The 21,231-nt window shown below is 36.5% G+C and overlaps 1 protein-coding gene across 3 annotated transcripts; it reads left to right on the top strand.

The window, feature by feature from the left end:
* Positions 1-1,078: 1,078 nt before the first annotated feature.
* Positions 1,079-20,030, top strand: LRRCC1 (leucine rich repeat and coiled-coil centrosomal protein 1). 3 transcript variants are annotated; one of them, XM_077188288.1, is made up of 19 exons: positions 1,079-1,408; positions 1,490-1,695; positions 2,058-2,123; positions 2,880-3,047; positions 4,906-5,075; positions 5,176-5,385; positions 6,200-6,402; positions 7,106-7,277; positions 7,605-7,753; positions 8,800-9,004; positions 11,338-11,477; positions 12,742-12,943; positions 14,042-14,227; positions 15,280-15,454; positions 16,127-16,290; positions 17,132-17,340; positions 17,520-17,657; positions 18,995-19,130; positions 19,742-20,030. In XM_077188288.1, exons 1-19 carry the CDS (start codon positions 1,332-1,334, stop codon positions 19,871-19,873), a joined length of 3,108 nt encoding a protein of 1,035 aa, XP_077044403.1. In that variant the 5' UTR covers positions 1,079-1,331; the 3' UTR covers positions 19,874-20,030. The 3 variants fall into 3 exon arrangements, 2 of the variants coding, with proteins under 2 accessions (XP_077044403.1, XP_077044409.1); XM_077188294.1 differs by having other exon boundaries at positions 1,083-1,408; positions 5,218-5,385; XR_013184729.1 differs by lacking the exons at positions 17,132-17,340; positions 19,742-20,030 and having other exon boundaries at positions 1,083-1,408; positions 18,995-19,129.
* Positions 20,031-21,231: the final 1,201 nt, after the last annotated feature.

Below are 21,231 nucleotides of genomic sequence, written 5' to 3'. Positions count from 1 at the left end.
TCTTACAACAAATCAATGTTACACTCTGTTAAAAACGCCAATCACTTGTTTTTAAAATTTTTAAAAGTTTAATAGTAATAAAATGGTTATAAAAATAGTAATACAATTAGAGTAATAATAATTTGGACAAATTGAATTAGGACAATATGAGACAATAAAGACAAAGAGTTACGGACGTCCGGGTACCTGGGCAGCACGAGCCCGAAAAAGGACACCCGTTAACAAAGGATTAACCCTTAAAAGCAATAGCCTGTTGCATATTCATACACTTCATACATGATGCATAAATTCCATTCAAATACAGGATTCTGTCTGGTCATCGTCAACTTCTTCTCCAATCCTAACAGCACCTTCGAGGCGGGAAGAAGTTCGTTTCTTCTGATAAGAGGGCCATAAATTCTTCTTCTCTGAAAGATTTAGGTGTCCTGTGGCTGCTATCTCGCTGCGAGTCCTTTCTTTTAAAAAAAAGTATCCTACATAGCATCGTTTCTATTTTAACAATTTTTATAACCTAAAACTATATTTAACACAGTACTTAAGAGAATTAATACAGCATTACTTTCTAACACAACACATATAATATTCATTTTAATATTTGCGAAAAGCCAATCATAAAATACATGCATTTTTCACAACTCAATGGAATCCTAAAGTACAGACGCAACTTTTTTCACTGATCATCCTAGCGTATGATTTCTACTACAAGAAAGGCATTCAAAGAATCTCCAAAACAGCATCTTAGTAAGGATTTTTTTTTTATTTCTGACAAAGCTGCCTAATCTCAGAAAACCTCACTGACATTATCCCTTGGTGGCTGGGCACGGGATCAGGCTCCCCAGGCAGGTGGCCACAGTTCCAGGCCTGCCAGAGTTGCACAGTGCTCTCAGGCACACGGTGTGACTCCCGGCGACGGCCGCCGATGATCCCTGTGTGTTTCTTCCACCTCAGGATGTTCTGTGTTTCTGTGACACTCTTAACACCGGGTGAGCTCTAAAAAACACCACAGCCCCCCGCACGTCCCCTCGAAAAGAATGCCAAGCAGTCCGGTCTCTAAACCCGGCCCCTTCCTGGGCCCATTGCAGGAAGCGGCAGGAGAGCGGCGGGAAGCGGCAAGAGGGCGGCAGGAGAGCGGCAGGGAGTGCAGTGGAAGCACGGAGCTCGTCCCCCGCTGCCCCGCGGGCTCCGGCAGCGCCCCCTCCCTGCGGCCGCGCCTGCCGGCGGCGGGAGCGGGACGCGGCGGCGGCGGGGCCGTGAGGCGGGGCCCTGAGGCGTTTTGTCCCGGCCTAAGGCGGGCAGCGCTGCCGTGGGAGACAAGGGAGCATTGAAGCGAGATGCGGTCAGCGCGGGGGCCCGGCGGCATGGCGGGGATCCCCGGCGAGCTCAGCCTCCTGGATAAGGGCGTTAAGAGGTGAGTGCGGACGGGCCGGGAGAGGGGAGGCCGCGGCGCAGGGCCGAGCTGCCGGCTGACGGTGGGCTCCTCTCTCCGCAGCCTGAGGGATGTGTCCCTGAGCTCGGACCTGCACACGCTCAACGCCCACTGTAACCTCATCGCCAGGATCCAAGGGCTCGACCACCTCCGGAATTTGCAGCACTTGGATCTGTCATCAAACCAGATTCGCCGCATCGAGGGGCTCGGTTCCCTGGCTAAGCTGCGCACCCTGAGCTTATCCTGCAACCTGCTAACCAAAGTGGAGGGTCTGCAGTGTTTATTTCTATCCATTTAGCAAGTTACGAAGGTTTTTCTAAGAGTCGTATTAAGGTTTACTTCTGGAATGTTTGCTTATAATTAAGGTTATACCGAGTTAGTATGCGTTAGTATGCTAGCCATTTTATAAAGTGAATTTTAAGATGAGTATGTATAGTCTTGGTAAGCCTTATCATAGCAAAATGCTTAAATTTAGAAGGAAAACCTGTTTTTTGTAATATGATTATAGATGATTGTAATAATTTTTAGTTATGATCTTTAAAGGTTCACTTTGCAAGTTTTGGATTTGATGAAAACAGTGCATTTTTCTGAAAATCTTCCTGTTTCTATTTTTCCCCTCATTTTTTTTTAGGACTGGAAAAACTCTTTAATTTAACTATGCTGAACTTGTCATATAATCGCATACATGATCTCTCTGGTAAGTAATATTGCCATGTGCTGTGCAATACAAAGCATTTGTCTCACTTTAATTTTGAAAAACTTGACCAAGTGTATTTTGAGAAGTTTCTAGCACTTCAAGTGCCAGTTCACTGAATAATACCAATACAGGTGGCAATTGCTGCTCTTCTCAGCTTTAAAGTTTTTAACACCAAAGATTGCTCTGAACTGGAATTTATTCTTCTGTGTTTGGTGAGGCCAAGCTTGTTCAGAAAGTAGTTCAGTAAACATTTCAGACTTACTTCCAAAATATTCATATCTTTCATTTTTATAGAACAAAAATGCAACTTTGCATATGAAATGGAAGTTCTCTTATATATCTCTGTTGAAATGGTCAGTTGTTCTTATGATTTCATGCTACAAAATCAAGAGAACTTGTAATGGAAAATCAAAAGAACATTGATAACAATTTTGTTAGTGAGCTTGTGTTATAAAATGAAACTTGAAGGAAAAGGTTTATTTTTACATGCTTTTTAACAGTCAGAGATTAATCTGTTTCTTTAAAGTTAGCTCACATAAGTAGCTTAAGTGTTGTACTCTGTGGTAGAGTAGCATAGGTAATTAATGTGTAGAGAAGGAATATGGAGCAAGTGTAGTTCTCTCATTTCTAGTTATGATACATTATTTACTGAATATTTTTCAACAAGATGCTGTTTGTTCTAAACCTCATAGTCTAGGACTGTAGCAGAAAACGTGACTTTGTGGTTGTTTGGGTTTTTATTCCTGAAATTTCCAGGATTTCGATCCCTTCATGGAACCAGACATAAAATTAGCCGCATTGACCTTCACAGCAACTGTGTAAGCAATATTAATCACTTACTTGAGTGTACAAAGGGGCTGCGCTGTTTGACAAACCTCACACTGGACAGAAACGGAAAAGCCAATCCCGTTTGTCATGTAGCAGGTATGGATCTGATCTTACGGAGATCATTTGTGCTCGTTAGCTCAGTGATTTCCTTTAAGCTGTGAGCCGTTTTCTGAAGCTTGCAAATTCATTCATAAACTGGCCAGCCTGCAGAAATCTAAATTCTGTCAAAATGAATTCATTGCCATTTTAAAAAATCATTTTTTCCCGACAGCATATTCTTAAAATTGTAAATTGTATGCTTTGATAAGGCTCAACATTTTCACCTGTGAGCCCAGAGGAGAGCCACCAACATGATAAGAGGGATGGAGCACCTTTCTTGTGAGGAAAGGCTGAGAGAATTGGGATTGTTCATCCTGGAGGAGAGAAGGTTTCAGGGTGACCTAATTGTGTCTTTGCAGTACCTGAGAGGAGTCTAAAAAAAGGAAGGAGAGAGACTCTTTCCAAGGGCATGTAGTGACAAGACAAGGAGGAATGGCTTCAAACTGGAGTAGGTTTAGATTAGATATTAGGGAAAAGTTCTTTACTGTGAAGGGTAGTGAGGCACTGGAGCAGGTTGCCCAGAGTGGTTGTGGACACCCCATCCCTGGAAGTGTTCAAGGACAGGTTGGAGGGGGCCCTGAGCCATGTGGTCTAGTGAAAGAACAGGAGTATTAATATTATAAGCTGGAAAGGTGGAGAACTCAAAGAATGTATGTAGAGATACTGAACTTTTAGGCAGAGGGCAGACACAAATAGGTAGTCTGCTACTGCTAGAGACTGCAAGAGAAAGATAAGTAACAGTTAGCTTTTCCTTCTTTTCCCCCTGCTTCGGTTAGCAGTGACAGACTCTGGATCCTCTGCAGTAATTAGCATTGTCATCCAAATAGGTGTCAGGTGTTTCACTAGGCAGCTTGGAGACAAGTTAGAGAATGCATGTGGATGCATCACTTTCAGTTGCATTTGAGCTTCTGGTTTGGGGGTAGGTTTTTCAGGCCATTAAAATGTTATGGTTCATTCAAATGTCTAAGTTCAAACAAGTTAAATTGTAGCATTTTATATTGGTGTAGGTTTTTTTAATTTTCTTTGTGTGTAAGAGAGGAAAATCTCTTACAGGAAGGTGGAAGTGGAGGATTGATGCTTTTGCAAGAGTTCAAACGTAATTTAAAGAGTAGGACAGTAGGAATTACAGCCATACAAAATAGCAATCATATCATGAGCATACAATTGATACAGGTGTAATGTATGTACACTTAAAAAGAAACACCAGGTGTTACTGAGGAAAGCTAAATAAGGTTTTAAGTAATGTTTTTAAATGCACTCATCAGGTTTTACAAATACATTCAGGCACTACAGAAACAGTAACAGGACTATTAAAGTTATCTGATTAACTTAGAAAATGCCACTACTTTTCTTCTGCAAGTGTTAACGTACCTCTTCATATCTATGTCTTTGGTGGCACTTTCAAAACTGTAGTGTTCAGCAGCCCAAATTCTAATAAATGAAAAGTGCTAACTTCTGTGCTTTATGGTTTCATAACTACTTCATTCACTGACAAAGGATGAAGTTGTTTAAGCCCTTTCAAAACTGGCTTTTCTATTACATTCATCTACCCTTCCACTTGGTACAACTGTTTGGGTGCAGTAGGCTGATGTCTGTGCAATTGCAGTGTGCTGATGGTGGCTGGGAAATCCCTGTGTAGATCAGAACTAGGCAGGCAGCTTCCCAGTTGATATAATTTGTAATGTTGTCTGTTGAAAGCCTTGGGAGGGGAAAGGTGAGACAATTGTAGATAACTCACTACTTTTTTTATTACATTAAAAATGCAATGAATCATTTAAGATGATGAGGTACCTAAAATACACCAGGTGTCTTCTTGGAAAGTTGATTTCAATTTAAATGTGGTCTTTTTCTTAAGGTTATAGAGAAACTGTTCTTCAGTCATTGCCCCAGCTAACAGTTCTAGATGGAAGAAATACTTCTGGTGAACCAGTGGACCTGGCAGAAGAAAACTGTTCAGATTTGCAGTGTTTAGAAGACATTTTGGGCTCTTTGGTTTCATGTGGGTGCCCTTCCACCCAAGATCAGGTGCCATAGTTTGTGTGTACTAGTTTTAAAATTGACACATTCTATTTTTATATTGCATGCAGTGTATTAATGCTACCAGAGTTGTCTTATCTTCTGATAGAACAATGTTCCCTTACCGCTGGCGACACCACACATTGACCAGGCGCTGGCTCAGTTTCGGCAGCGTTCAATGATACCAGTGCAAGGTGCCACCAGCTCCTCCACAGAGCTTGTCTCATCTTCTGAACCCGAAAAGACCCAGCTTGATAAAATACACAGTGAGATGAGGATTAGAAAAATAGAAGATCAGATTTTACAGATACTGCAAAAGGTGATTTTTTTTATTTCCGTGCTTGCACAGCAAGTTTTGTTTGTAAGATAAGATGTGCCTTTCTGATAATGAAAAATTTGCTGAACCAGACTAGAGCATTTCTACTGGTATTATGGGCTGACTGTGCTAATGTGTTCTTAATCATTTTGAGAAGCTGGGAATAAAATAAAAATGAGTCTTTAAAATTGAAGATTGCACTTTGTATCATGAATCATAAATCATTCCATACAGAATAAAAACCATAGCGTATGGGACTAGCAGAGCTATCCAATCATGTTGTATTAGAAAATCCTTTTTATGTTGTTTTTTATTTTAATCCTGAAACCATCTATGTACTCGCTGAACCAGAGTAAAACATGAAATGCACCAAAGTGCCTGGATTATACAGTTGGTGAAAATTAATTTCACCAGTAGGTCAACTTGATACGCTTGTCACATATTAGTTTGTGTTGTTAACGTAGACAACATAACTTTGTCAGGTTTGCTTGGTACTGGTGTTTGCAAGGCTTTTTTGGTTTTATGTGCTGTGTTTGTTTTACATTTTTCCCCAACCGCCTAAGGATTTTACCAAACTTCAGGTATTTCAAATGGAAACAACTATACGTTCTCAAGCATCCTGGGTTTACTTTAGTTTCAAAACAATATAAAATATTTCAGCAAGGAGGGAAGGGATTGTAAAAGTAAAGAACTGGAAGCAGTTGTTTAGTTTTTGTCAAAATTATTTTGTATGAACTTTTTAAAAAGTTGCACCCGAATAAGTGTTAGCCAATCAGAAATTGTAAAATTTGTATCTAAAACTTTGATGTCTTCTTAGGTATCTGATAGTTCAAGACAGGAAGCTGCTCCAAGTGCTCTCAAAGCTAAGAGAGACACAGATCCAACTTCTGAGAGTGACAATGAAAGTGGAAAAGAGAACAACAGAAAGGTCATGAAAGGAAGCAAGATCCCCACTTACCGTAAAACTGCCTTATCTACAAAAGGTCGTGCAAGTCATCTCAAGAAGAAAATTACTGACAGGTATCTCAGTGTTTACTATATAAAGCCAAAATTAATTAAACTGAATATTGTCAACATGAACATAGTTTTAAATTGAAGCATTTCACTAAAAGTGGTAGGTTGAGTAAATCAAGTTAATTAATAGTACCCTGAAAATGAGTAGCTACTGAGGCTTCATTCAGTTGTTTCTCCACATGAGAAACATGTGCTGTTTCTTTCTTCAGGTGAGAAGGAAATTGAACTGAAGATTCCAAAACAAACACTTTCAAAATCCTAACAGCTTATGTTTCCATCTTTATTTTAAATTGTGGTGGCAAAAGAATTCTCCACAGATGGAACTGAGTAATTAAAAGATTCATGGTGTCAGAACAATGCTCAAGAATAAATATTTTTGATGAAGCTGAGGATGCCATAGTGATTTTTGATTTGTATAGTAAATATCAGAAGTGATGAGTAGAAGGCAACACAAATTGGAATATATTTGTTCAGTCAGCCACTTCAGCTCTACAGCTACTGTACTCTTCTCAAATTATTTTGTGTTTATGCGATCATGAGATGGTTTTAGGTAGCATCTGCTAGTTGTAAGTATCTTTTTAGAGCTGAATATTTGAATTTAGCTGTTTCTGTGGTCTGCAAATTATTTTCTAAATACTCTCTAGTATTTAGCTGCTGCACTAAACTGTACATTTTTTTCATTTAAAAGTGTCTGAATTCACTTTTTAAGCTCTGCATATAAGGAAGAGAAGAAGAGTTCCTTGAAGTGTCTGTGCTCCAGTGAGAACGACTCTCATTTTAAAGTAGTGGGAAGAAAAGCTGAAATAATAACTGGAAGACAGAGCAATATGGAAAAAGTAGAAGAATGTAATTCAAATCACATAGAGGAATCAACATACCGAGTAGGTTTTGCATCATTTCAAGTTAAATACATCTTCATCTGAAGCCAAACATATGTCTCCTGGTCAAACTAAAACTGGAGGTGACAAAAATAATTGCATGTAGATATTATCAAAAGTAGTGGAGTTCTTGTAGTGCCAGCTGGGAGAGGATGTATTTTATTTCACCTTTATGGGAGTTTTTGGCCTGGTTGCTGGCACTTTTTTCTGTCATCCATGAATTCCAGAAAGACAAAAAAGTCTTGTTCTACAATTATAAATACTGTTTATCATTTTTGGCTATGTTTGAATGTTTCCTAGTAAGTTGATGCTTATCATATTCTTGCTAAGGCACTGATTCAAGAACTGGATCAGGAGAAAGAAAGGAGGTGGAAGGCAGAGCAAGCAGAGAAGAAATTATTAGAGCGTGTCAGTGAGCTACAGAAGCATGCAAAAGAAGAAAAGAATATTCAGAGTATGGCTTTATTCACTAGAGACAGGTAGGGAAATAATGCTATAGTCTAAGAGTTTGTTATGGTGGGTGTTTTAGTTTCCAATAATTCATTTTGTAGGCTTAAGAAACAAGGACAGCTTTAAACAATATACTGGAAAATAAGGCATCAAGAAGTAGTGCTAAAATTTCTCTGAGTATTACCTAGTGAAATTCTCTTCTGCAACTTTCTTCCTGTTCTTGTCACAGAACAGTATCAGTATGCCACTTTCCTCTGTTTCTAGCCATTACTTTCCAAACAACCTGTATCATAACTAGACCTTCAGTTCAAGCTCTAGTAGCACTCCCATATCATACTTCTGCCTTCTGTGTCCCAGTCTCCCTTTCCACATACATCTAGAGCATTCTTTGCTTTTTTCTGCACAGCACATTAGAACAAAAATGTTTCTGGCAGGCTAGAGTTGGCCCATAGGCAATGTATTGTGCAGGGCAAGCCTAGCACATCATCAGAGAGGAAGATGTCATCATCCTTGTGTGTTCTGAGCAGCAGCTTTTTTTTTTTTTTTTTCCAAAGATCTCCTTATTTTTGGACATGTCTGCTCCATTTGGCTTTTTCTTAACTGTATTGTATTTATCAAAGCCTCATTTTCTTTTAGGAAGAACTAAGCCACGTGCTTCCTGACTTACCATCCACGACTGACTGTGAATATTTCCCTTTTTTCCCTTTTTGTTTTAGGTTCACTTCCTACCTTTATTTTATACCCATCTACATTTATACCATCTTCTCTAAGAGGCTTATTATGTTCCTGTAAAGCAAAGTAATACTGGAATGTCATTTCCTAGAAGATGTATCTATGAGGTTGTCTCCATCTCAGGATTTTTAAAATGAATCTCCATATAGTAATGCTACACATGACTTTATTAATAGTTTATGTCTCTTTAAACAGTTTTATATGACAGTGCTATAAATAGTAAAACACAGTAAAAAACAAGATGTGTAGCTACAATAGCTACTAATGCCTTTTTCTCAATGTATTTGGCATGAAACTTACAAGTAAAACATTTATAATACAACTTCACTGCGTTTATTCTCAGGTTAAAGGAATTGGTATTGAAAGAGAGAGATGCCAAAGCAAGACTGCAAGAAGATGTCCAACAGTTGAAAGGTGAAACTGAAAGACTTACTAATGAGCTAAATCAGGCAAGAAATAAAGAAGCAGAATATCAGAAGGCCATGCAAGCTTTAGAAGAAACACTATCTAAGATGGAGACACAGAGGTTGCAGCAGCGAGCAGCAGAGGTAAATATTTCTCGTGAGTAAATTATGCAATGGCAACAGGGTGGCTACCATAGTCCTGAATACAGAGAAATACTAGATTTTACCAACCTTGAGTCTGAGTTTTCCACAATAAAATCTGGGGCTTTTTTTCCTGCATAGTTGTAGTTAATAACAGGTATCTATTTAAACTGTCAGTTAATGTATTTTATAAATACAAATTTTAAATATAAATTTTATGGTGGCCTTAAGATAAAGGAGAACAAGTCCTATGTACTTTTAACACTGGGAGTTGATATTTTCTGAAAACATTGAGTGATAAAGACAAGTTTTTAAAGTTGCTAAAATCCACAGACATCTTACTACTAGGATGGAAATCTGGTGTTTCTATTTGTTTCACTGGTCTAAAGAATTAGATGCTTTTAATTGCAACCAGAACAAAACAGTAATTGCTGAGAACATGAAAGATTCTGGTTAGTTTGTGTGATGTTTTGTGTTTTTTGTTTGTTTGGGATTTTTTTGGTTTTATTTTTACAGCTGGAGAAGATAATGATGCTTTTGTAGTCAGAGGCTCTTTGTTGAGTATACAAATATATAAGATCAAGATGCTGGACCAGATACTGCCACTATTTCTTTCTGAGAAATTAATTGTTGAATTTTCACTGTCCTCCAATATATACTCCTTTTGTTCGTTTATATTCCTATGATAGTCCATTCCTATGTCACTTAACTTAGAGAAAATGAATCTTAACATATCCATCCTGAAAAATCTTTGAACTGATAGTGTGGTGCTCTAGGAAGTGTTGATGTTTAGGTTCCCTGAAAGGAATGAAAATCAGGGAGTGTCCTGACAAACCCATCCAAGTACCCTCTATTCTAGGCTCCTGGTTGGGGACTTGAGTGGCTCTTCCATTTCTTCCTTAGCTGTAGATACCCTGGAGCTATTATGGAATCTAGAAGTGATCTTCAGTTTAGATCAGATATCTGCCTGTCAGTTTAAAAAGTACTAAATTTAGTGTGTGTGTGGTTTTTTCTATCCTATAAGAATGAAAACACCTCATTGATGTATGAGGCTTTTTATTTTTCTTTCGATGAGTTTGTAGAAATAAGTCATCCCTTTTGGTGGTAGCAACATTGTTTTTATTAAGGGAAAGTCTTTGTTCCTGTCCTTAAGATCCTGTAGCAAATACTCCTTAATAATTATGTTTCAAAGAATAATCATGATGCTCTCAAAACTAAATCCTGTTTTTCAATGTTCAGATTTAATATACCTTTGGCCTATTCTATCAATTCCAAGATTAAGAAATTCTAGAATATTCCATAGAGCTTTCTCATTGTACATCCCAGCAATTACTTTCAGAGGTAAATTATGGTTACTCCATGTAGCCACCACTATTTAAGGCCTTCAGTCAGCATTAGCAGATGACTTCTTGAAGGGTTTCAAGATGAGTAAGTTTACTATGCCTCTAAATGTGTACCCTATTCCCTTGTTCTTCCTTGACATTTTCGTCAAAATGTGTTCTTGCTTGACGTTTTTAAGTGCTTCAATTTAGGAGAGAATTCCTTCACTTCTTCCACAAAACAAAGGAATACAGTGTGATGTGTCTAAGTTACTTATTAAATTATTCATGAAAAGGCTTAACATGTAGAACATAAAAATTTAGCCTTTTGAATTGTCCTGATTTTGAATTACCATTTAATGAGTAATCAAAACCTTTTTTATAACTTTTTTTCATATCTTTTTTCTTCATGTTGAATCACAAAAGAGTTTCGTATTTAAAAGGCTTAAGTCTATAAAATGGAATTACTCATAAAAGCTTGCATCGAATGGAAAAGTGGAGTATGCCATCTGGTGTTTATACCAATTCTACATTTTTTGTAAAATCATTAGAAAGCAGCTCTGTTCAGCAGCTCTAAACTGTACTAATCAGAAAGATGGAGATTTTGACAAAAGTGGAGTGTTTAAAAAATGCAGTTGATGTTGAATACATCTAAAAATGTTTTGTTTGAAACTAATACAAGTACTAAAAAAAATAGAGTTTCTAATTGCAGAAATTGTTCTGCCAATACCCTTCTTCTTCCACTTCTGCAGGACGCCTTGAAGTTCTTTACAAATTAGGTAAATGTCGCTGGTTCTTTATCAAGGTTGCTTTTGGAGTTGTAGGAAGTTAAGACTTTAAACATCTTATCTTAAATTTCTTCAAGTGTTACAATATATTAAGAAAAAAACAAAATAAAATCAAACAAAAACCCCAAACAAAAACTCTTAGAAGGCACCTGTTCCTTTTTGTTCTAGTATAAAACATGACAATTAGATACAGTTTTAAGAAAATCTTGCTCTTGTCTTTATGATACAGATGAAACAGGTGCAAGAAGCAGAGCTTAAAGCATCAGCAAATGAAAGAGAAGTACAGTTACTTCGAATATCTGTCCGACAACAGAAGGAAAAGGTAAAACAACTCCATGAACTTCTTGTATTAAGAGAGCAAGAGCAAAGGTATGGAGTCATTATTTTCTTTTCACAAGTTAGCAGAGATGCTTGTGTTGCCATCATGGTTTTTAAAATGTGTTCTAAAGTATGGATGCGTTTTTGTTTGGGTTTGGTTTGTTTTGGGTTTTTTGATGAGTGGGAGAGATGGTCATTGTGAAAATGTAGATGTCTTCCCACACATTTTCTTGCTCATTTAGAAATATCTTGTAGATTCCTGACTCATAAGTTCGTGTAGGCAACTTCCAGCCTTTCACATGAAAGGTTTTTCTCTTATAATATGGCCAAAGTCTTTATTTTAAATACTTGATCTGTAATCCAGGAATAATCAGATAAAATTAAAATCATATCTGAATTACTGAGTGAAGAGCTGCATGTGCTACAAAAACACAAAGTATTCTGCAGCCTCTGCAGAACCTTGCTTGTTGGGTGGTGTGTGAGTTACTTGCCTGGCTATTTTCCTCTTTGAAAATTTCCCTTTTTCGGAGAATACTTGAGGCTAAGTTCTGGTGGTGTTCAGCTAATACAATCAAATATGTGTTAAAACTATATCAAGAATACCATGAGGTATAGTATTATATAAGGAAGGTTATTAATAAAATAAGCTAGTTAAATTTGCTAAATTGTACAAGGGAAAATGTATTCAGTCACCAAGAAAATGGCAGGTTTAGATGGGAAGAATCTTACCGCTTTATTTTGAGAACTTTAAATAATTACCTCATAAAGCTCCAAAAGATATAATGTGAAGGGCAGTGGATTTTTTTTTTTTTTTTTTGCTTTAAAGTAGCGTTGAAGTATGGGGTACATTTGCTTCAACATTGTCCTTTTAGATCCCTGTTGCTGCTCTTTTCAGGTTTTGGGTCTGAGTGAATAGCAGCAGTTGTTGGGTGAAGGTGAAAGGAATGACTGACTGCAAAATAGGATGTCTGGCTGTATGGGGCTTTTCCTTGATTCCAGTGTCACTTCCAGATGTTTGTTAACAGCAAAGCATACAAGTGCTAAACCACAGCAAAAGCACAATTGAATAGTTTCTACAAATGTTTGAATTAAAAAGTAAGGATATTCCTTTGGGTATTTTTAACAGTAGTCAACAGAATTTTCCTCATGCTGGGGCCATTGTCAGAGGAGACTGAAGGCTGTCTGTGAGATGAAGGAATTGATCCCATTTTTTATGTAATTCATTATCCTTGTTCAGTAAGACCAAGGAAATGAATTAAAACAGCATTGTGAGATCCTGCAGTTCATATCTCAAGTGTATGCTTGGTAATTTCAGGAAAGAACTTGGAACCCGAGTTGCTTTAAATGGACCTGAATTTCAGGATGCTTTGTCAAAAGAAATGGCTAAAGAGGAGCAGAGGCATGAACAGTGTGTTAGAGAATTGCAGGAGAAAATTAACATGTCAAACCAGAAGTACAGAGAGTTAGAAGATGAATTTCGTTTAGCTTTAACTATGGAAACAAAAAGGTTTAAAGAGGTAAGACTAAGAGAACATTTAATCTCACACTAGGTGGGGTTGTAGTTCTCTTAAATGTGTTGGGTTTGGGTGGATATTCTGGGTGTGGTTTTTTGGTATTTTGTTGGGTTGGTTTTTTATCCCTATGATCTTTGCTCCAAGGATTCATGCAAGAATACTGGTATAAAGGTTTGAAATATCAGTCATTAGAACAATGACAGCAAATGCCAAGTCAGCATTCAAAAACCCCAGCATTTTTGCTCATATGTAGAACTTAATCACTTAATCAAAAGAAATTTTAAAAACCCCTTCTGTCTGATGTTACTGATTTCTTTTAAAATATGTTGACTTCAATTAGAATATATTTAATTACAGTAAAACCTCTTTATTGGTTTGTGTTTTAATAAGGTTATCGTAAATATATATATACAAATGTATTTAGTAATATAGTTCCTTATTGTGTAAATTTTCAAAATTGAATTTTGGATATATATTTTGAAACTCAAATTGAAAACTTACCTGCTAAATTCCTCAAGGAATTTATTTCTGTGGCTAGTATTTACATTTTTTATATGTTAAATAAAATATTAAATTCTTTACCTTAAACTTGGTTTTCTTTGTTTTAAATAAGTTTTAAATAGATGGGAGAAGAGAGAATAGACAGGGGTTTTACCGTTCAACTCTTTCTGTTACAAGAAAAAAAGTCTTGAATTAACTTTGTCCTTCTTTTGTGATTTTAATGTTAATTTTAACAATGACATTAAATCAAGGCATTGTGTTTAGCTCCCAAGTATGGTTTTTCTGCTCTGCTTCCCATCCACCCATATTTTTTTTTCCCGTGTGTTGGGGTTTTTTTTTTTGTTTGTTTGTTTGGGGTTTTTTGTTATGTTTTGTTGGGTTTGGGGTTTTTTTACAAATAAGCAGCTGGGTAGAACCAGTTTTTCAAGTTGTAGTTTCACAAATAAACAGGAAAAAACCAGTTTCAGATATTCACTAATTTCCTATAGAGTTGATGAATTTCTGTGTCCTCACTTGAAATTCAAATGTCAGTTATGTTTATATATGCACTTTTTTTTCCAAATGTTAGCATTTTTCAAGTCTTGTCTTATAAAATTTTAGGTAAAACAGGGGTTTGAAAAAGCTTCTGCTGATCTAGTTGAACACAAACAAGCCCTGTTGGAGTTGGAACAAAGGGAAAAAGACATGGCAAGTCTGATCCAAGACCTGACAAATTTAGTGGAAGAACAGAAAGCAAAAATTGCAGAATTAACAAAATCAAATGAAGAAGCTACAGCGAACCTAAAGGTATTTGTTTCAAAACATTTCAACAACACAGATTTTTTTTGGTGATGTTTCTTCTATAAAAGTTAATGATTCCATACAAGCTTGATTAACTAAAAGATACAGGTTTCCTATTGCACTGAAATGCAGTAGTGCACGTCAGCCTTTATTCTTGCATCTTGCACTTCTATTTCTCACAACCACTGCTCCCCATATAGAAAAATGTCGACTCACTCATGTTTTGGAAAGTGCACTCCTTGCCCTTTGAGCAGTAGCAGTTTTTACATATCAGTTGGTCAATCAAAACTACATTAAGAGCCCTGACCCCTTATAAATTCAAAGAAATGGAACATGCTTCTGCACTGGTCACTTACATGAAGTGTAAAACAGTAATTGAACAAATAATGCAGTGTAGTTGTTCGCAGCTTAGTATCTCCTAGTTGTATAATATTAGTATTATTTGTTATCTACTGTCAGATTTTAATCTTAAATCCTGTGGGCACGGTTGTTTTATGGTAACATATTCTAATACTATTCTCTGTAAATATTTTTTTTTAATTTAAAGGACTTAACTTCTGAATGGTTGTGTGATCCAGTCCAGCTTTGTGCTAAAACTTGGGTGGAATACAACCCCTACACAGCTGTTTCTAATCTCCCTTCTACATGTTGTTGTTGTTAGGGTGCCCAAACATTTTGTTGTTAAACAGAATACGATTCTGGCAGTCACTGACGCTTTTAAGAATAAAATTGAAAAATACCTATATGAAATAGCTGTAATCTGTAAAACAAAATGTAGCTGGGATAATTGAAGATACATATTTATCATTGGAAGTGAAAATATATCCCAGCTTCTGTCTTCTTCTGATTCAGTTTTTAATATCTTTACTTTACTTTGCTTTTCTTGACTTGTGCATTTATAATTCTAAACTGTTTTTTTATGATGACATTAATACTTTAGAGTGGGTATTTAGAAGTCAGCTTTACAGTTTTCTGGGATTACCCCTTAGTATTAATTTGAAATTTTGCATATTGTTTTAAATGATCTTACTGTCTTTTCCCAATGTTTGTTTGTACAGTGTCAAACTGGAAAACTTGAAACTGTGATTGAGGAGGACAAACAAAAGGCTATTCAAGTTGAACTTCTAAAAAAGGAAAATACAAAACTTATTTCCCAGCTGACAGCCCAGGAATCTGTGATTGATGGATTAAAAATGGAAAGAAAAATATGGGGGCAGGAGTTGGCAGAACAGGGTAAAATAATGTTTTTTTTTTTCCTTTGCAGAAGAAAAAAAAAGGTGTTCAATATCTTACATGTCAAATAAACACTCCAATAGAGTTTTAATGATGACACGGTCCTTGGATGCCTTCCTGATCTTACCCAGTGTAAAGATGATGTGCAACAATAAATGTTCTGTGGCACATGGGCTGATACAGGATCTGTAACAGCAGTTGTGGGAGTCAGCTGTGAATACAGTTAATCTCTTTCCTGAAAATGTGAAAATGCCATGAAGTTGTACAAAGAACTTTTAAACGTGAAACTAGAAAAACAAGGATCTGTAAATAATGTTATGTAATGCTTCTTGTCTGGTAGGGAAATCTAATATGGAAATTTCAGTATATATCTTAAAACAGTGTTAAATGTTAGGAGAAAAAAATTGGGCATTTTTCATTCCTGTGATTCAGCACCACCTTGTGGTCTTTAGGGGTCTGTAAGAATTATTGTCAACTGTTTTTCAGAGAAGTTTTCATAAAGGATAAAACAGAGACCTTCAGTTCTGCATTTCCTCTTAAATGTTATATAGATTAAATCCCTACAGTGAGAAAAACAGTCAAACCTTTGGTTTGTAAGGTTCTTACCTTTGCCTCCCCCAGCCCAATCTCCCAACATTCCACATCTTGAAATCAATATCTTGTTTTGTCCAGGAGCTCATCTTGCACAAGATCGGGGGAAACTGGAGGCAAAAATTGAAGTTTTAACAAATGAGATTGACACATTAAAAAAGCAAAAGGAACAGGACAGTGATACCATAAAAATTAAAAACAAAATAGTGGATGATCAGACAGAAACAATTAGGAGACTAAAAGAAGTAAGTGCCACATCTGACAATTTTTGTCCTTAACTTTCACTGCAAGTGTTAATTTTAGCTATCACAAACCCTTTGATAAAAGCTGGGTCTGCACTTAGAGTTTTCTGACTCAAAAATCACAATCAGACTGTCAGTGACCATTTCATTGAGAGCAGAAGAGGGCTTTTTATTAAATAGATGCACAGTGATACTATTTGCATCTCTCATTGAACCATATTTATGTACAGACCTTCTCTTTGCCTTGCTTCAGTGTATTCTTGATAATGATTTTGCAAGAGGTGAAAGTAGGATAGCATAATTCTGAGTGTTTAAAAGAAAAGGAAAAATAATTTTGAAAAGTTTGCTTGACGTTTATTTTACAACATAAATATTTTTTATTTATTTTGTTCTTGTAAAATAGTATTTTGGCAGCAGAAGTAATATGTTTTGTCCCAATAATTCCATTTGTCTCATTTAGAAAAACTTCAGCTTAATGATCGAAGTTTTATAGCATGTTATGTCAGTCAGTTAGATGCATTAGTCATTGTTACAGAGTGTGAGCTCAGTGACTTACATATAAGTTGTTTATTCAGCTCTTATGTAGAATAAGAGTGCAAAATAACTTTTTTATCTTGCTTTCAACTTCAGATTAATGTTTTGATGACTTTTTTTAAATTCAGACTTCTTTCAGATGAAGATTAAGTAACTGACTACCACTTTACTAAGTGTTTTTCATAGATTCAGAAGAGTAAACTTTTATGTTGTTCTCTGCTTTATTCCATCATAGACTAAACACATACTCTTAAGGGGTAACAATAAAGTTAAGGGAGTTTGTGTGTTCTAAAATATTTATCTTCTAAAGGGCTTACAAGAAAAAGATAAACAAATCAAAAAACACCATGAAGAAAATCGGGAAGCTCAGAAACTGCTTCAAATACAGTTGGATGAAAAAGCTGCTGAATGTGAAAGGCTAATGAAAAAATTAGAAAGGCAAAGTGAAAGAAAAGAGGAATTAAAGCAACTGCTAGAAGAAAAAGAAGTAGAACTTGATGACATTAAGAATGCACACAGGTAATACATAAATATCACAATAATTCTTTGGGATTGTTGTATGCAATACTGCTCTGAAGTTATTCTTGCTTGCTATTAAACCCCACAGAAATGAGGAAAAATGGAAGCATGAGAAACTCTTCTGCCTTCCTAAGAAGTAGTATTTACATTCATTGTAAGTATGTGCATTTTATTTTCAGTGCACTGAAAAAGAGGTGGCAAGGTAAAGGAGAGCTGTTAAGCCAGCTGGAGGTGCAGGTTAAACAAATGAAGGAGAACTTTGATTTGAAAGAGAAGAAGCTGATTGAAGAGAGAAATGAAAGTCTTCAAACTCAAAGGTAAACACTTTAATAATTTATTTGTGACTACTCAGTTCCAGTAGAGTTGCACTATTAATAACTGTGCAGAAATGCTTGATTATGGGATGAAAGAATGTGTAATACCTTTTTAACTACTTGGTGAGCTCATTTACAAACTGGGCCTAGAAGGATTTCTTGCTGTAGAGGTGACTTACTTTATGGAATTGGCATTCAGTTAGAGCATTTGGCATCTGAACATCATTATTTCCATTTTCCTTGAAAATAACCTCATATTTGAGGTTATTTTTTGCCTCGTCCCATCAATCCAACCTGCCCTGATCCCTTCTGTAGAGCCTTCCTGCCCTCCAGCAGATCAACACTCCTGCCCAACTGCTGTCTGTTAATCACTGTTTCAGTCTGTGACAGACTGTTTCTAAATTACCTGTCATTCTTTTCCCATACAAATAGCAAGATTTAAAATTTATTTTCTTGTTCCTCTTACTGTCAATTTCTTCAATCAATTAATAGTTAAATATGAGATGATACAGAAACTAGTACTCATAATCTGAAAAATTATTTCATATGCTTCTGGAATGATGGAGAAGTTTGCTAAACTGATGATTTTTACTTTATTCTTTGGCCACCTTCTCATGTTTTTCTTCCTTCCTCACAACTATTCTTGAGAAAATACCAGCTAGTTAATAAGACTGCATAAAAAGAAAATACAGAACCACAACAAATCAACAACAAACAACAGTAACAAAAAAGCCAAACAAAACAAACCACCTCAAACAGTCAATAGTATTGGGGTTTGAAACTGTCAGAAGATCAATAGTGAAACTGAAATTTTTGTTCTAAATAATTCTGGTTTGTTTCAAAATTTTGTTGTAAATTAATTGTATTAAATTGCCTTGCATTTTGTTCCTGCATATTTAAGAATTATCCCTTATAAGCAGAATTTGCTTGCAGTTAAAGAAATGCTTCTTTGTGGTGAAGGAGACACTTTCCTATTTCTGTGAGACACAGGCTCACAGGCTGTTCACAGGATCACACAGTTCATTCACTTCTTGGGAACCAAAAGCATAAGATGTTTGAAAATAGGTGGAGTTCTTGCCCATGTTGACAGTAGCAAGCCCTAATCTTCATAACCTTTGCTAGTGATATTAAATGCCTCTCCTTAGAGAATGCCAGAGGTCCTAAAAAAGCTAGAAAATGTACTTGAGAAAATGTACTTGAGCAGATGGAACACTTCTGATGCCAGTATATAATTGTCTTCATGCTTACATTATTAAAACCTTATCAAAGGCAGAACTGGACAGAGCAAAATACTTCAGTTGTTTGCAGGACTATGATTTTTTTTTCAATAATTTTTTTAGGATTGCTGTGGAAAAGCTTCATAAAATGGATAATGCCTTCAGAAAAAAACTTGAGTCAGTTTTGGCAGCACATCAGGAAGAACTCTTGCACCTGGAAAATGAAAAGGAAAAACAAATTGAAGCAGCAAATGAAAAAGTAATTTTAACACTCAATTTATACATTTATTGTATTTGCATTTTTATTCTACAGCTGCTACAAGAGTGGTGCTTGGAAGTCTCCTGTTTGACTCTGTTGGGCTGACTGGATGGAAACAGTCCTGGTTTAGTACTCAATCTTTGTGCAGCAAGAAAATTCCTAGACTTGTGCCATTGTAATGTTTTATATTCAAGCAAAGTGCAGTGCCATTCTATACAGCTATTATGAATCAATAGCTAAACATTTCCTTATCCATACAGGCAAGAGTAATGTTGACTATGCCAGATAATCCATTTAACTCACCTATGCCAACCTTAACTGTTACTGTTTCTGTCATCTACTGCATTCTTCCTTAACATGACCACTGGTGCTTTTTTCCTTAGTAAGTTTTCTGTATTGATACAGTACTTGCTACCTCCTAGCAGATTAATACATTTTTTAAAGAAGAAATTCTGCTTCTGAATCCAGTATCAAGAGTAATGTGTTGCATATTCAAACATAAGCATGTAACTCTTGCATTGCTTACCAGTGTTAAAAATTGCCAAGATTATATGGGTTTAGGTGTATTAAACAAAGCAAGAATTCTACTTCATGTCTCTGTGCTCTTTCAGGTCTACTCTGTTGAAGAAGAAATGCGGGAGCTTCTGCAAGAAATGGCAAACAATAAAAAAGCCATGGAAAATAAAATACGACGACTTACAAATGCACTGAATGATATTCAGCAAGACTTTGAAGATTATTAATATTTATGCTGAAAATGTATATTACACAAGAAGTTTCATCCACTACAAAGCACTTTTCCTTGTTTTCTAGAGAATTAAGTCTTCATTGTATATTTTGATAGTTCAGGGAGCAGACAAATGTTTTTACATTATTTTCATAATAAATAGTTATTTCTAACCTTTGTATATTTTTAACTGCTTTCAAAATGGGTCATAACATGTATAGATGAAAAGCATCATATGAAATTAGGAATTAGCATGTTTAATAAGAGAAAAGAAAGTTGGAAAGTTCTAAGTCAAAAGCTTGAAGCTTTGCTTCAGTGACGTAAAGATTCTTGTAATGAGAGAACCAAAAATGTTGAATCACAGAAGGGCTTGTTTTGAAAGGGACCTTAAAGATCATCCAGTTCCAACATCCCTGTCATGGGCAGGGACACCTTCCACTAGACCAGGTTGCTCAAAGCCCCATCCTACCTGGCCTGGAATACTTCCAGAAATGGGGCATTCACAACTCCTTTGGACAACCTGTTCCAGTGCCTCACCACCCTCACAGTAAGGAATTTTTTCCTATCAGCTAATCTACACCTGTCTTTCAGTTTAAAACCATTCTCCCTTGTCCTGTCACAACATGCCCTTGTAAATAGACTCTCTCCATCTTCCTTGTACCTGAAAACATCTTTAATTTGCCACTGCTGGAGAATGTGCAACTCCTGCACTATAGAGTGGCTTTTTTGGCAGTGTAGTTTGGTTTTCTCCACAGCAATAGGCTCCCTACCAGGCTTTTGAAATAGAGGAGATAATAACCTAAGAGCTTCTTAAGGAAGCAAAAATTAACCCTTATGTTAATATATTACACTTATTTCAGGGTGTTTTTACTATCTCCACAGTACTCAGGTGTTTACTTCATTTGCTTGTTCTCAGAAGATCCTAAACTGCTACTGAACAACCCCATCCTCAAGCATTTTCATGCTGCAGAAGTGAAGGGAGCCGTGAGCAGCAGAATCACGGGAACACGCTGCTACACCAGGTGGAGCTGTTTGCTCTCCCCTTGCACCTCGCTGTAGCTGCAGCTCAGTCCTGTTGCTCCAGTGACCGTAGCAGCCCCTAAGCCGACGTCGCCATCAGTCGTTCAGAACCCAGGCTGTAGCACATTGGCACAGTGTAACTCATGGTGCATTTTGGTGCACAGCAGCCCTTTAAAAGAACTTTATTTAGTGCTAGTAAAAAGCCCTGGCCTTTGAGTAAATGTGTGAGGCCTGTTGGGTTTGTTATTAATTTGTTAATGAAAGCTTGCTGTGTGAGCCAGAGCTTGATACCAGCTGCTTCTTGTTATGAGGTGCAGCTTAAGGGATGACAAAGGCCTTGAAAACGTGGCCACA

Source organism: Agelaius phoeniceus, chromosome 1 (assembly GCF_051311805.1).
Source record: "Agelaius phoeniceus isolate bAgePho1 chromosome 1, bAgePho1.hap1, whole genome shotgun sequence".
Taxonomy (NCBI): domain Eukaryota; kingdom Metazoa; phylum Chordata; class Aves; order Passeriformes; family Icteridae; genus Agelaius; species Agelaius phoeniceus.
This window is presented reverse-complemented; position numbering and strand designations above follow the sequence as displayed.